This window comes from Etheostoma spectabile, chromosome 10 (assembly GCF_008692095.1).
Source record: "Etheostoma spectabile isolate EspeVRDwgs_2016 chromosome 10, UIUC_Espe_1.0, whole genome shotgun sequence".
In the NCBI taxonomy this organism is placed as follows: Eukaryota; Metazoa; Chordata; class Actinopteri; order Perciformes; family Percidae; genus Etheostoma; species Etheostoma spectabile.
Genome location: NC_045742.1, coordinates 18,487,512 through 18,502,328, shown reverse-complemented (window position 1 = coordinate 18,502,328; position 14,817 = coordinate 18,487,512). Strand labels below are relative to the sequence as shown.

Below are 14,817 nucleotides of genomic sequence, written 5' to 3'. Positions count from 1 at the left end.
CATAAATTGTTATGGCTGTATTGATTTAAAAGTCTAAAGTGGTGGGTCCACCGGACCTGGGAACATTGGCTCTATAACAAAAATATGAGCACCACACAAGGGTCAAATGGGAGTTCTTTTATTTTATTATTGCTATGTTATTGTTTTTCTGTTTACTGTAAAATATTTGCAAGGAAAATAATAGCCTGGAGAGACACACAGCAACAACATCTCAGGATAAATTAGGCCAGCCTAGACATCATTTTATTTTGGAGTCTTTTTTTAAAAACTAAAATAACTTGTGCTACAGTTACTTGGCACTCATACATTTACACACACTTCAATGCTCATACTCACGTCCAGAGGCCACCAGACTGACGACAATGGATGTGGAGGTGGATGAGCTCTGGACTAGCACAGTAACCAAGATCCCCACCACCAGCCCTGCCACAGGGTTAGACAGCACCGCATTGTCCTGGAAAATGTCCCCTGCCACTTTACCTAGTTAAATATGCCACCCACATACACACAGACACACAAAAAAGGCAGGTCTCAGACATGACCGCGTTGCCAAGAGCAATGTTAAGCAAAATTCGAACTGCTTTTTTCCCCAAATCCGAAAATGTCACCAGATGAAGCTTTGTGGTAAATTATAGGCTACAGCAGGGCCCCAATAGGAGAGTGTGAACTGTTCTGCGGTGACTCACTAATTGTCAAACATCAACTGGCTGAGTCAATAGCAACCCGCTGAGGGGGCAGTGAGGGTTATGGTACTTACCCCCTGCTAACTGGAAAGCAGAGCTCAGAGTGTCCAAGGAGCAAACAAAGAAGAAGAGGAGGATGAGGAGGAGAGGCATTTTAGATAAATTGATGAGGAGCTGTTTGATCTTGTTCGGACTCACTGCTGCCGGCTCTGGAGAGCTATTGGCTTAAAACAACAACAACCAAAGAGATGGTTACCATCACAATATGCCCCACAGTGGAGTTCAAAGTCACAACAGGTACATCAGAGATGCAAAAATTAAAAAGTAATAGAATGGCCACAACATCACACTATTGTTCTCATGCTTGTGATTTAAGTGTTATGGATGAGAGAGATAGCCTCAGTTTGAACTCTCTAGAGAGCAAAGTCATCTGACATCCTACATTACACAAATGCATCCAAAACTGCTGAGTGACTGCAGAACTTTGCCTTTGTTGTCCAAGCAGCATGATCCCACTGGTCCTGTGTGTCTTTTAGGCATGTCCTTATATAATGAGCATGTAACCACATGCTCAATAGATAGAGATTTTGCTGTTGTTATTTGCCAATTCAAAGAGATCAGACCTGCTGCCAACCCAAGACATGAATGTGCAATTCTACTCCTAATGCCGCTCTTGTACCTTTCTCTCTTTCTCTGAATGAAGGTTTGCTGAAGTGATGATTGGTATGTTGGCTGTAGCCCTCAAAACTGCTGCTGAGATCAAGGCTGGAGCCCATGCCAGACTCCCTGTCCTCCTCCTGCAGGAGTTTGGGCTGTGTTGAGAACTGCGTCCCATGCATCCTCAAACCTGATAACAAATAGCAACACAACAATATACACTCAGGTGGGAAAGATCAACTTTGAGGCGTTGCATTGGCAGCTAAGAAACAGAATGATGGGAATTGAAACTAATAAGTTACCATTGTAGTGGAGCCCTGTGCTCCGTCCAGAAGACACTATAGTTATAGACCGAGAGGACATGGTGCTTTAAATGCTGTGTGGAGACATGGAAGTAATTAAAATCACAGGATGACACCATTGTACACATGTGATAGTGAATGTGTTTATCAGCCACCTGCAGCAGTAAAAATAAGCCAAAGACCAACATGTCTGTGTATGTCTGTGTATGCCCATCTCTCACCACTCTACTGAGATCAACAGACAAGCAATTAGAAGGGAAGAAAGGCCGCCCGCATGGTTTGTAATTGGCAGCTGTCCTTTATTCGAGGTCAAATCGCACACTTAAACTACATTCACCACGAGGAACCGTCTCGCCTCACAACAAATAAGCGAAAAATGATGAATCAATATCCATGTTAATTGTCTTGTCCTACTTTTCCTGCTGCAGCTGCAAGTCAGTTATTTAAGGGACTCTCCACTGTGTATAGAGCAGCAATTCCCTTTAAAGATTTTCACACTTTCGGTTTAAAAAGAACAGTTTTCCCCCTTTTCATGCCAGCCACTTTGCCCTATTTGGGGGACTCCAGTGGATGAGGGAGTACTAATGTGTCTCTGTTAAGCAAAGAGGATGCAAGTGAGTTCAGTAATTACAGCAGTTGAAATTACAGCAATTACGGTCGCTGCATCATTCTAATTCTGTATGGCATCCTCCTGCAGCTTCTGATGTGCAAAGAGGCACATGTACATCTATCTGAATGTGGGAGTATGTGAGACAAGTTCCACAGATTGCAGCTGAATATACTCTGCATGTTTTGTGCATAGTGTGTGTGTCTGTGTGCGCGTGTGTGTGTGTGTGTAATGTTATCATCTAATCTACCTGCCCCACACTGATCTGTTTGCCGTCTGCCACTCTCACTGTTGCTCTCTGTGTTGATGTGAGTTTGCCTTTTTGTCACTGTGGCTCACATGTCATCTCTATGCTGTTTATCCTGCGCCAAACTCTTTCTAGTTGAGTTTTTATACTTAAAGTAGAAAAAAATACTAATGATTACTGAAGTGTTTATCAACAGTTGTCAGTGAGTGATAGATGGAAAAAAAACATTCTTATCATAAATATGTGATATTGACATATGCAGAAGTATCTTACCTTGTCTGAAACAGTCTGGTGTTGTGTATGACCCCATGGAAAGTATCAAACTGAAGTGTACATCATCTTTAAATAAGCTACCTGGGAACACTTCATCTCGTGTTGATTAACCATCATCAGAGACCTCATTGTTAATCAATAATACAGATCCTTAACCTAATGATGCATGAGTTGAGAAAGCACGTTGTGTATTAGGTGATGAATGATGTTAGTTTAACCAGCTATTTTTCATCTGATTAAGAATCCAAGATAAAGAGGACTGCTTGGTCCTTGTTGTTTAATGTTCTTCTAAGAGCAGGAGACAACTGACACCTAGTGGTAAATGTTGGAAGATAATTTCTGCACTGGCTTCTCAAGTCCGCTCTTATTTCCCCACAGTTGTTTACATCACGTACTGTAGTTTGGCACAGATAAAAGCCAGGGTATTAAATGATCATTTCTTGCATGAGATATGTCACTGGAAGTGTTTCAAACATGTACTGTGTAATCTCAATGACTAGTGCAGAATGTTCAGGTGCTTAAATACTTTGCCAGGACTCAAGATCAAGCATGTTATGATTGGAAATGAACTATTAGTGAGATTTTCTGAGATCCTCTTAACACACACGTGCACACATATACTTACACACTTCACTGCCTATAGGCAATGTCCTCCACAACAGGGGAGGACGCCGCGTTGTCCTGAGTAAAAGGGTAATTGTTAATAATTGGTCCAGCTGCGGTTCTGTCATATCAGCAGTGCTCTCAACCAAATCTGCCAGACTTGCTGACCTCAGACTTGCATCCATGAACACAGAGGAGAAGAACTTAATAACCCACTAGACTAGAGTTGTTACTTTACTGTTATGAGAGCTGGGAGCCAGAGAGAGAGATAACAGTTCTGTTGTTGTGCACTGGAGCCGAGGCTGTTGCTGCTGTTGTCAAGGGTGGCGAGGGGATAAATCCTTGAGATTTGGTGCGGCACAGACACAGAGACATACATGCACATATGGACACACACATGTAATCACTCATACAACACACACATGGCTAAATCTCTGATGTGGTTCCAAAGCTACCCCCCACCCCCCCCAATGATGCTGTTAATTCTCTCTCCAGATGTTCACAGGGAGGTTGTTGGGGGGGGGGGAAGCAAACAGAGGCCACAGGGTCATACACCATCTTGGCACTCCAAATGCCTGCCAATCACCACGCTGTAGCGCACACTGTTAGTCCGCCTCTGTTCCTCACTAGGCTGTCCTAGCCTGCGTTAAGCTTATGACGCCTGAGGGATTCCATATGATGATTTCGGTAAGCTTGCAGTCATTTACTGAAGTGAAGGGAATTATAGAAACCTGTCAGTTAATTAAATATGGCAGGTAATACATGGACATCCATATTCTGTAGATCTCATTTAGAATAATATTTTTGCAACTGTTTTGCTTTATTAATTAATTAATTAAGTGTTGAAGTACAGCACTTTTTTAAAACAGAAAATGTCAGAAATCCACTGGTTTTGACTGCTGAAATATGAATATTTTGTTTAGATAGTACATCAAAACAAACAATGTGACGTCACCTTGGATTTTTCCCTATTTTGTGTCATTTTATACGTCAAAACAGTTGGTTCAAACAATTAGCAGATCATTTTATACTGAAAACAATTGCAACCTTAATTTGGAGACTAATGTGGATAAGACTACATTTATTATTACTTGTGCCAAACAGGAGTTTATAAAAGGGTTTGTTAACTTGTTGATGCTTCGGAGAGACTACAGTTTGTAGAGATGGACATTGACTCGCCACAGTGCTCCAAGAAACTCCGGAAACTGAATGTTTAACGGAGAAGTCTGATATTCGCTGTGTATATATATATATATATATATATATATCTTGGTACAGTACAGCCTCTGAAGATCTTAAGATTTTCAAGAAATGCACAGCTTCATCTTCTTAGGAAATTCAACAGCTTTCGAGTGAGTCAATCAATCCTTATAGGTAAAAGTCTCCAAAGAAATGATTTAGTGTTTTAAACATTCTACTCAACATCATAGTTTTGTCCTCTGAACTGCCAGTAGGAGCAAGCTTGATAATAGTTGCTATGGCCAAAATAATTTGGAAAACACAGATGAAGCTGAGTCACGTATTTACTGTTAGAACAAAAGATAAATTCCTTAGCAGTGTGGCAGACATTTCTAATCCTCTAAACATTTAGTTCCTCAGTTTGAGGGTTTGACCTCTGGGAGGTGCTATAAGGTGCCCTTGGCAACTAAAAACTATTAGAGAGAAAGTGAATTGCAATTCTTGCTCAACAGGGTTAGGGTTTTATTCAATGTTTTTTCATGAATTTTTACATTGTCTTCATATTTTTCCACAAGTGTCTTGTGTTTCACAGCTGTCCTGTCAGATTCATTTTAAATGTTGGATGTCTTTGTGCCGCTTTCACGCTTTGGTGATCTAAAGACATTGTTTCACTCCGGCTGGATATAGTCAAGAAATGTTGACAGCCTCTCAGTTGACATCTAATGGTTAACCTGGGAATTGTTTGTGGGATTTCCTGACAACCAATGATCATCTTAGCTGACAGATGTTTAAACTACCTACCCGTTTCACCCCTTCCCCACCAGTGTCTGTTATTTTTACCCTTACAAAGTGACATAGTAGATGTGAGTGAGCAGTTTTACAAAAGTATGTTTTTACCTCTCACAGCCATATAGGCCACATTCCATGGGTGCTTCAGCGCTCGAGCACCCACGCATGCCAGACTGCCAGTAGGCTACATTCATTTAAAATTAAACATTGCAGTTGGTGCCAAGTGGAGCGTCCATCATAGTGTGATTGGTGATGTCGCTGTCAGTCCCCTGCTCCATTGGTTATTAATTTCCCTCGAAGCTGGTCACGGTTATGTGTCAGTTAATTTTTTTCATCTCCAATCCTAAATTGAAAGATAGCCTACTTTACGGCTTTACTATCAAGTTAATAGGCGTGCGTTTGTGTTGGCCTCTTCCTGCAAAAATGCAAAAATGTTTGTACTACTTTTTTTAAAGGGTGTGCGCTCATGAGCACCCATGGAGGAAAACAGATTGGTCACGTTGTCATTAGGCTTACATCAAGATATTCAATAGTCAGAATGTGTTTTGAACCTACAGTACCGCAGTACAGTATCAGCTGTCAGACGCTTGATGTGAATGAGAGCTGAGTAAAGACAGATTCAGATACAACATCAATTTATTTTCAATAATACACATTCAGTGTGGTATGTATACAACAATCACAGTATCATGAAACGGCATCATCACGGGTGTTCACAAGTTATTGTTTCAGTGTGTGTGAGTTTGTGTCTTTAATTTTATTTAACCAATCATAAAATCATTGTTTGTGTGTTTTAAATACCTAATGTAGTTCACTATTATCTTTTTATAATATTTTGCATGTTTCTCTGTGTTCATATGTACATTTTATGTATCTTGTGTTTATGATGATCTGTCTGTATCATTTTAGCTCCTCCATGGAGGACGATGGCGTGTCAGAGTCAGGACACTCCTGAAAAACAGGGAGACCGTGGAAAAATACAGCTCCAACTCAAATTTATCTTATGTTTTAAACAATGCAAGAAAAAAAAAATTCATAACAGGGTTCCTTTCCTACATATTGAAATATACAGGAACATGTGCACAGCTCACCTTCACTTTCTCCAGCTCTGGTCTGCCCGGGAGTGATTTTTGTGAGGAAAAGGCCTGTAAGATGAGGCAGGGAAGTCACATTAGATCTGACGAGCATAAAAGTATGCAACTACGAAGAATGAGTACAGGGACAAAGGATGAATGTCAGACTTCTGCTGACCTTCTTCGTCTGTTGCATCTCTTCTGTGGATTTGGACCTGTTCTTCATGCGCTTCTGAGGAGAGGTGGGACACTAGAGAGAGAGAGAGAGAGAGAGAGAACACGAGAGAGAGAGAGAGATCATATAAGACAGGGCCACAACAACTTAAATATTCTGTTCATTAGGCTTTCAAACACCTCATTCGCCTTCTGCTCCATCGCTGACTTGAAGATTTGTCTCAGGAGGAGTTCAGTGCTGACGTAGGTTTAGGTTTAGATGATATCCTTTGCAATAATGTGGTTGTGCAACTGTAAAGACAAGAGAAAGAAAGAGGAACTTTACATGCCATGCAGTTGTATTCAACATCATTGGTTAAATGCAAGACCTTTTACAATAATTTAGTTTTATGATGTACACTGACCAGTTTTTTTTTTTGCAATTAAAAATAGGAACAAAAAAGCTAAAACTGATCACAGATCTTGCTGCCATGATCAGATGACCAAGGCCCAGTTTTTTCAAAAAGTGTAATATGGATCAAATTGATCCGGATTTGGAAATCCCATGCTTTCCTATCCAGGATTACCTGATCTATCTTACTTGTATGCCAGTTTTTTAAGGAACATTGGATTGGATCACTCACTGTGATCCAAATACCAAATTTTAGGATAACTAAATCCTGTTTACCAGAGCCTTAAATGGAACTAAGTGAAGCCTACTGGCTTAGCAAAGAACAACAGGTAGGCAAAATCCCAGTGGCCACAAATAGCCATGGTTTGTGTTAATTTTAAGAAACCGAAACACTGTAATAAACAAACATTTTACATTCCTTATCTTGTTATAATGTTAAATAACAAAACAAAAACAATACAATAGTCAGAAATCATTTTCAGGACAGATACTAGCTCTTTCTATCTCTGCCGAGATGCATCTCCAGCTGCACTTTTTTCTGCTGCAGTTGGGTAAGCAAGATTTGTTCTTTACCCAGTTCAATTCAAAAAAATCACAACTGAATCCACCCTTCTGATGGGATCAGGATAATCCTCTTTTTTTTTTATCAAAGAGATCACAAACGGAGTTCTAAGTGTTAAAAAACCCGAAGGTCCAGATCAAATGTAAAATCGGATTACATGCTCTGATCTTAGTTTAGAATCCTTTTGCTTTTGAAAAACCCATTTCCAAGAGTTGATCCAATCCATGATCCGAAATCCCACTGGATTACTATTGAAAAACTGGGATGAGCAGCAGTCAATTAGATATCACATGCAAGCTGACAAGTGTGCAGTTATGGCCTTTTTTTTCACTAGATGGCGACTCTCACTCAGGGACGAGCACAGCTCCCACTTCACTGATTATCCTCAGGGGTTTTACCTTGGTGTTTGGTCCATATTGTCACACTGACATGTACACACAGCTGCTCCCATTATTGCTTCTCAATTTGATTCGCAAAAACAAAAAATACACGTGTAAACCAGACTACATAAAGTTTTGTTTTCATCCCACTGACAGAAATGATCACAGAAACATATGCTGCTACTAAAAGGTCTTTACTTGATGCCAATGTTTCTTATCCTGTTTCCTTACAAATCTATCCAATCAAATATTAAGATTTTTGCTAGGTGATGAAGAGGAATAAAAAAAACTAAACAATAGAGATGTGTCTGCCAGCCACTAAGTTCTAGACCCAGTCGAAACTTTCAAAATTAATATTTTAAAAATAATCATCTAATTGAATAAGAAAATAAGATTAACACAATAAAACTTTCCTCTAGCAACCAGCGATGCAGATTAAAAGCTTTTAAGAAACTTCATATGTATAGAAGATAGAAATATATCAACCCCCCTCACACAGCTGGAGTCATACAGGACAAACAATGATTTCTGCACAATTGAAAGGCCACAATGATTACTGGCCAACAGTCACAGCCAGATCCACAGCTGGTGTCAGGAGCCCCAGTGGCCGGGGACAAAACCCCTCTGGGTCTGGGTCATTTTGTGTCAGACAGATATTTATACTCCAAAGATCTCAGTGCTACCTGTCAAAGTCTCCTTCTGTCTGACATCTGACCAGTTAGATCAGATCAATCAAAAATAATTCCTGGCATGTCAGTGTTAATGGGTGGTTTATTGATTTCCTATACTGCTATGGCATTGAGATGGTGTAGACACCAGGGTAAGATCTGGGAGAGTTTTGAGGATGTGGTTCACGGATGTTGCTCAGAATAATGCTACGTTTACATGTGGTCGGCTATTTTCATAAATGGACATTTCAACCTCTCCGTTTTCAAAAATACGTGTGCACAATGTTTTCAAAAAAACATTGTGCAAACCTGTCAGTTTTCAGAAAAGTGTTCTTTTATACAGACTGGAGTGTATATATGCCGCCAAGGGCATGCCTAACCTGTAGGTGGCGATGTATAGAGAAGCTCAAACCCACGTTAGCCAATCAGAATCCTGAAACTAGCAACAACAGCAACGAATCACTTCAACGGACTGGCTCTTCGTGTTGGAGGGAGGAGAAATTGTTGCAAAATTGCTGACCTCCGAGCACTCGTTTGTCTCTGCTCCTCGACATAAGAGAGCAGCTGTTTTATATGTTTAGCAGACGAATAAAGGTTTGCACCAACATTAATGCAACTGCTACTCTGAATGCATCCGTTATCACCATAGCCAAATGAAAATGTAAACATAGGTCGCACTTTTGGTGCATGTGCATGTTCATAATATGACGTTGGCTGCCTAATCCTCTATTTTTCACAGTTTTCATGCAAACGTGCAAACAAAGTTTTCCAAAATCTCCACTCTGGCTTGAGTTTTCAGAAAGAATTGTTTTCAGTGGCAAATTCTCAATTTGCGTGTTAACAAAAGAAAAGGAAATATATTTATTTTTAAAAATAAACAACCGGGTATAAAGTAGTAAAAGTATTTTGTGTTTTAGAGTGGTTTTCTTGACACAAGGTCCACTTACTTGATGTTTCCAAAGCTACATCGCATGAGAGCTGAGGTCCAACAGATGTTGCTGAAAACTTTGGAAACACTAAGTAAGTAGACCTTGTCCTTGTACAGATCTTGAAAATGATGATTACATTATTAGGTTTCCTAAAAACTTGTCCAAAAAGCTCAATTTAACTTTTGGAAAAGTGTTTGGAATTTTCTTTTAATGATTATTTATATATTGTTTAACATTAACACCCACAGTTTTTGCCGATTGCTTACACACCGAAATCAAAAGTATTACACAATCAACCCCTTACACTCAAGGAGCAAAACGCTGGCCCATAAGCACACTGTCTGCCTCACACTTTTTGCAAAAAACACTAAATATACATTAGATACAAATATATAATTTTGTCAATTCCCAAGCACAGACTGACAAATGACCGCATCTATGAGCCAGTCTGTGAAAAAAAGCCATCAGGTGCACAAACACATGATTGTTCATAAGGTGCCCTGCCCCACAAACCGTTTTTACTTGCATTTTTGAAATATGTTAGGTTCATGTGTGACTGTGTTATGTCGTGAATGTGAAAATGAACCGCTATCTCCTCTGTCAGCTCTAGCCACTTAAAAGAAATAAGCAGCTAAATCAAGCCAAATACAAAAGCTGGTCAGTCTGATGTCATGTTGCCGGAGCTCATTACTATTCATGAGCTTGGCTCTCAGGCTCTCATTGGCTAGCGGTTAGCCAATCAGAGTGACGCAGCTTAGCTCGTTGAATATTAATGAGAACTGGCACAAATCGTGCCGAGTCTTCCTGCAGTCTTCCTTTCTATACCAAGCTAAAATGGCTTGAAACAAGGTTACCAAGGCATTTTTAGAGTCCATAGTTGAACTTCAGATATTACAACAAAAGTATTGAAATACGTGTGGCAGGTCACCTTTAATTGTAGACACACCAATCAGGTTTAAGCACTATGAAAATGCAGCAGGTAAGTCTAATCTTTTCTGTACCGTATTTCCTTATCTTAATTTTTTTTACTGTAGTTGTAACCTGTACTGGATACTCTATTTTGTGTGTCTGTGGTTTGCTAAGCCAACAGTGTTATACACACACACTACTGTAGTAGCTATTGTTTTTTTTCCAATTGCTAAAACACAATTGTGCAAACTAAGCTAGTTTTATCAAAATACTTAACACAATTCACAAAACCACACATCCAAACTGTAAAATACCTCATACATCCTGCAAAATTAAGCACTGCAACCAAAACTACATAGAGCATTAACAAAAAATCTAACTTTTGCACCACATGGCACACATTTAATTTATATTACCAAATTTTTGTCTAACCAACTACACATTGTTGGGCATAACTCATCTTTAGTACGTTTTGCCATGATACTAAAATAGTCCAACTTGTAGAAAATTCTTCAGATTGTTCACAAGCACAGCAATATTTGCAGATACACACATGCTGTTGAAACATTTATCTTTTTTATTTTTCAGTTTAGCATATGCACAGCAGATATATTTACAATGGACTGAAAATATGCTCACAAAAAACAATAAACTGAAAAAGAAAATTTTAAAAAAAAAGTGCAGAAATGTTAAAAAAAAAAAAAACTGTTGTCTTTCCATTGTGCTTACTTCCTGATTGAAGTGGTAACAATTAACCATTGAGGTGTTTGGCCACGTGGCACATATATTAGCCAATTAGCTCATGTAGGTAGTGTCATTTCGAACAGCAGTGTTTTTAAATAGTAAACATGTGACTTTGTCAAATTGTTGTGTCTTATGAGGAGAACCGTGTTCAGTGTCATTTTGAATTGCAAAATGTGGGTTAAGCAGAAAATGTGTTTAGACTTTTGTAGACTTAAGAGGATTTGCTCTCTGTGTGTCAGTTTAAATAATTTTGCTGTGCATGTCAAACTGACATGCACAGCAAAAATTTGACAGTGTGTTAGTTGGAAACAACTGTAAAACTGGGACATGTTTTGTTGTTGATTCTCCATGTTGACTGATTTGGGTATATGGAGAGAAAAATATTTTCCTGTCTGCAGCATTGGTCTTATGTAGTGTTTGGGGAACTTATTGTATATTTGCACTCTCTCTACTGTACTAAATTTCTCTAAAGGTGTTTTAGGTAAGCAACAGCAGTGTGTAACTAGTTAAAACAGAATTAATTAATATTAAATGTGAATGTTTCATATGGTAACAAAATGTTATTTATAAATTAATGTATAGTTTTTGCAAGTGTGTTTCATTTTGCAAAGAGTCTTTGATGTTTTGCTTTTTGGGTGTATGGTTTTGGAAAAAAAACTGTTTTCAAAATAGTGCTTAAGCAATCGAACAGAGATGATGTAATAAAGCTAAGTACCCTGAAAAAATGTGAATGTCCCTGAAAATTAGCTTAATATCTGTATTGTTTTATTTTTAGAAGAGCAGAGAGGATAAACAGAAATATGGAAATCTTTCAGGTAAAAATAAACGGTGAGGTCATGTTTTTGAAACACGTCGTTAATGTTGTGAAACAGCTGCAGTTTGGTTAGGTTAAGGCCAAAAACAATAATAAAATCAACGTGCACTTTTCTTTTCAAACAGGACACAAACCTTGTTTGGCCCATCCACCACCCCAACATACCTACTTGGGGCCAATAACACCGAGAAACATCGATAGGTGCAGCCGCTTCAAAAACGCCTCGGTCGTTGACAAAAAAGACTGGTGGACCGGTGGATGCGTGCGCAATTAGGGCAATCAAAGACAGAGATAGCGGTCCCGCTAAGAGTTAGCGGTTAGCAATTGCAATGTACAGGCTAATTAAAGTGTTGGAGTCCGTATGTTAAAACTATTAGGTAATGTAGTCTAACCCCATCAATTGATACAGTGGTATTTTATCGTTTTTACTGTGACTCAAACATGTGTACATGCTGACAAAAAAGAAAGACGCTGTCATCTACCGGCATCAAAACAGGAAGAAAGTGGTAAAGTAGTACAGCCCGCCTCTTGCTTGAATTGATTAGTTACCTGTGACAAGTGGCATTGGCCAGTGGTGCGATCGCAGACATTATAAAATACAGTCTATGGGTGCATAGTCTCTGCGTCTTTCGCTGAAAAGTTGTGAATATTTAAACTTTTACGCACATCAAAAAATTGCTAGAAAATTCAATCCGCAAGAAAGAAGCATAAGAAAGAGCTGGCCGCATGTTTACAGTTATGCTTCGCTGTGTGATCAGCTCCTTACGCAGGTTTTTGTGCTCTTACACTACTACTTGTTTTGCTCCAGTTTTTGCTAAGTCCTGTTCTGACTCAAATTACATTTGTCCACCATCTCCAGTTGAGCCGGATGTACTACAGGAAATATTCAGCCCAGGGCTCATGAAGAAGGAGCTGATAGACTGGATTTTGCTCACCCACTTGTGAAGGCTGACGTCAACACCTTCCCACTTGGACTGGAATACATGGGCCATTCTACAAGGCCTACCTGCTAGAAATGAATGATCTGTACCAGAGGGACTGACCCCGTGAAGAGCTCCCAGCTTTTCATACATCAGGCCTATTATGCGCAAACATGTTGGTTCAGTTGGCACACCAAAGACCGTACTAATGCACTTATTGTAAAAGGTGCATTACAGCCCTTCGAGGGATAGAGAAGGATAATCTCAGCTTTTTACTGGAGAGCATGTATTCAGTGAGTCCTGAGTGCTCTCTCTGGCCAGCTCACTGAGGGAAATGACCTAAATGAGAATGATTTGCCTGCTTGCCTAACCCTCGCTGTGTCTTCTTATGCTTCCCTCTGTCACGGTCTCTGTCTCTGGTTTCAACGAGGAATCCCTTCTTTGTAGAGAGGGGGAAAAGGGATGAGGGGCAGCATACTGAAGGTGGTGGAAGTGCATGTCCTTTGTAGCCAAGTTAGAAAAGCCCTGTGGCTTTGAGAAGCACTTCTCCATCGATTAATCCACATGAGCAAGCCAACAACAGCCAAGGTGACACATCAGAAAACACTATGCCTCTTTGTGATATGCATACAAAAAGTCCCCACCCGCCCCGACACACACACACACCACACACAACCACACACACCACACACACACACACACACACCACACCACACACACACACACACACAACACACACACACACACACACCACACACACACACACCACACACACACAACACACACACACACACACACACACACTTCATAATTATAGTGGACATGGGCATATACATTGAGGGAAAAAAGTATTTGAGCCCCTGCTGATTTTGTACGTTTGCCCACGGACAAAGAAATAATCATTCTAGAATTTTAATGGTAGATTTATTTGAACAGTGAGAGACAGAATAACAAGAAAATCTAGAAAAACGCATGTCAAAAAATGTTATAAATTGATTTGCATTTTAATGAGGGGAATATGTATTTGAGCCCCTCTCAATCAGAAAGATTTCTGGCTCCCAGGTGTCTTTTATACAGGTAACGAGCTCAGATTAGGAGCACACTCTTAAAAGGAGTGCTCCTAATCTCAGTTTGTTACTGGTATAAAAGACACCTGTGCACAGAAGCAATCAATTTGCCAAACTCTCCACCATGGCCACAACCAAAGAGCTCTCCAAGGATGTCAGAGACAAAATTGTAGACCTATACAAGTCTGGAATGGGCTACAAGACCATTGCCAAGCAGCTTGATGAGAAGGAGACAACAGTTGGTGCGATTATTTGCAAATGGAAAAAACACAAAATAACAGTCAGTCAGTCAGTCAGTCTCCCTCGGCCTGGGGCTCCATGCAAGATCACATCTGGTGGAGTTGCAATCATCATGAGATGATTGCAAGGCAGCTAGGACCATAGTCACCAAGAAAACAATTGGTAACACGTGAAGGACTGAAATCCTGCAGCGCCCGCAAGGTCCCCCTGCTCAAGAAAGCACATAAACATGCCCGTCTGAAGTTTGCCAATGAACATCTGAATGATTCAGAGGACAACTGGGTGAAAGTGTTGTGGTCAGATGAGACCAAACTCAACTCGCCGTATTTGGAGGGGGAGGAATGCTGCCTTTGACCCGAAGAACACCATCCCCACCATCAAACACGGAGGTGGAAACATTCTGCTTTGGGGGTGTTTTTCTGCTAAGGGGACAAGACAACTTCACTGCATCAAAAGGGACGATGGACGGGGCCATGTACCGTCAAATCTTGGGGAAACCTCCTTCTCTCAGCCAAGGCATTGAAAATGGGTCGTGGATGGGTATTCCAGCATAACAATGACCCAAAACACATGACCAAGGCAACAAAGGAGTGGCTCAAGAAGAAG

General features: G+C 40.1%; 2 protein-coding genes across 6 annotated transcripts in view; both read right to left on the bottom strand.

The window, feature by feature from the left end:
* slc34a1b (solute carrier family 34 member 1b) overlaps positions 1-2,956 on the bottom strand; it is an 11,110-nt gene extending 8,154 nt beyond the window's left edge. Inside the window, exons 1-5 of the mRNA XM_032528504.1 lie at positions 2,770-2,956; positions 1,643-1,716; positions 1,363-1,530; positions 758-907; positions 337-480 (exon numbers count right to left, since the gene is read on the bottom strand). Of these exons, the coding sequence (XP_032384395.1) occupies positions 337-480; positions 758-907; positions 1,363-1,530; positions 1,643-1,703 (523 nt within the window). The 5' untranslated portion in view covers positions 1,704-1,716; positions 2,770-2,956. The remainder of the gene's footprint in view (positions 1-336; positions 481-757; positions 908-1,362; positions 1,531-1,642; positions 1,717-2,769) is intronic.
* A 3,009-nt stretch (positions 2,957-5,965) lies between these two features.
* The window catches only part of rgs14b (regulator of G protein signaling 14b), a 23,393-nt gene continuing 14,541 nt past the window's right edge, over positions 5,966-14,817 (bottom strand). For all 5 annotated transcript variants that reach the window (XM_032528050.1, XM_032528051.1, XM_032528054.1 and 2 more), the window contains 4 exons: positions 6,768-6,878; positions 6,592-6,663; positions 6,432-6,485; positions 5,966-6,291 (listed from right to left, as the gene is read on the bottom strand). The gene's annotated coding sequence lies outside the window, so the exon portion shown is untranslated. The remainder of the gene's footprint in view (positions 6,292-6,431; positions 6,486-6,591; positions 6,664-6,767; positions 6,879-14,817) is intronic.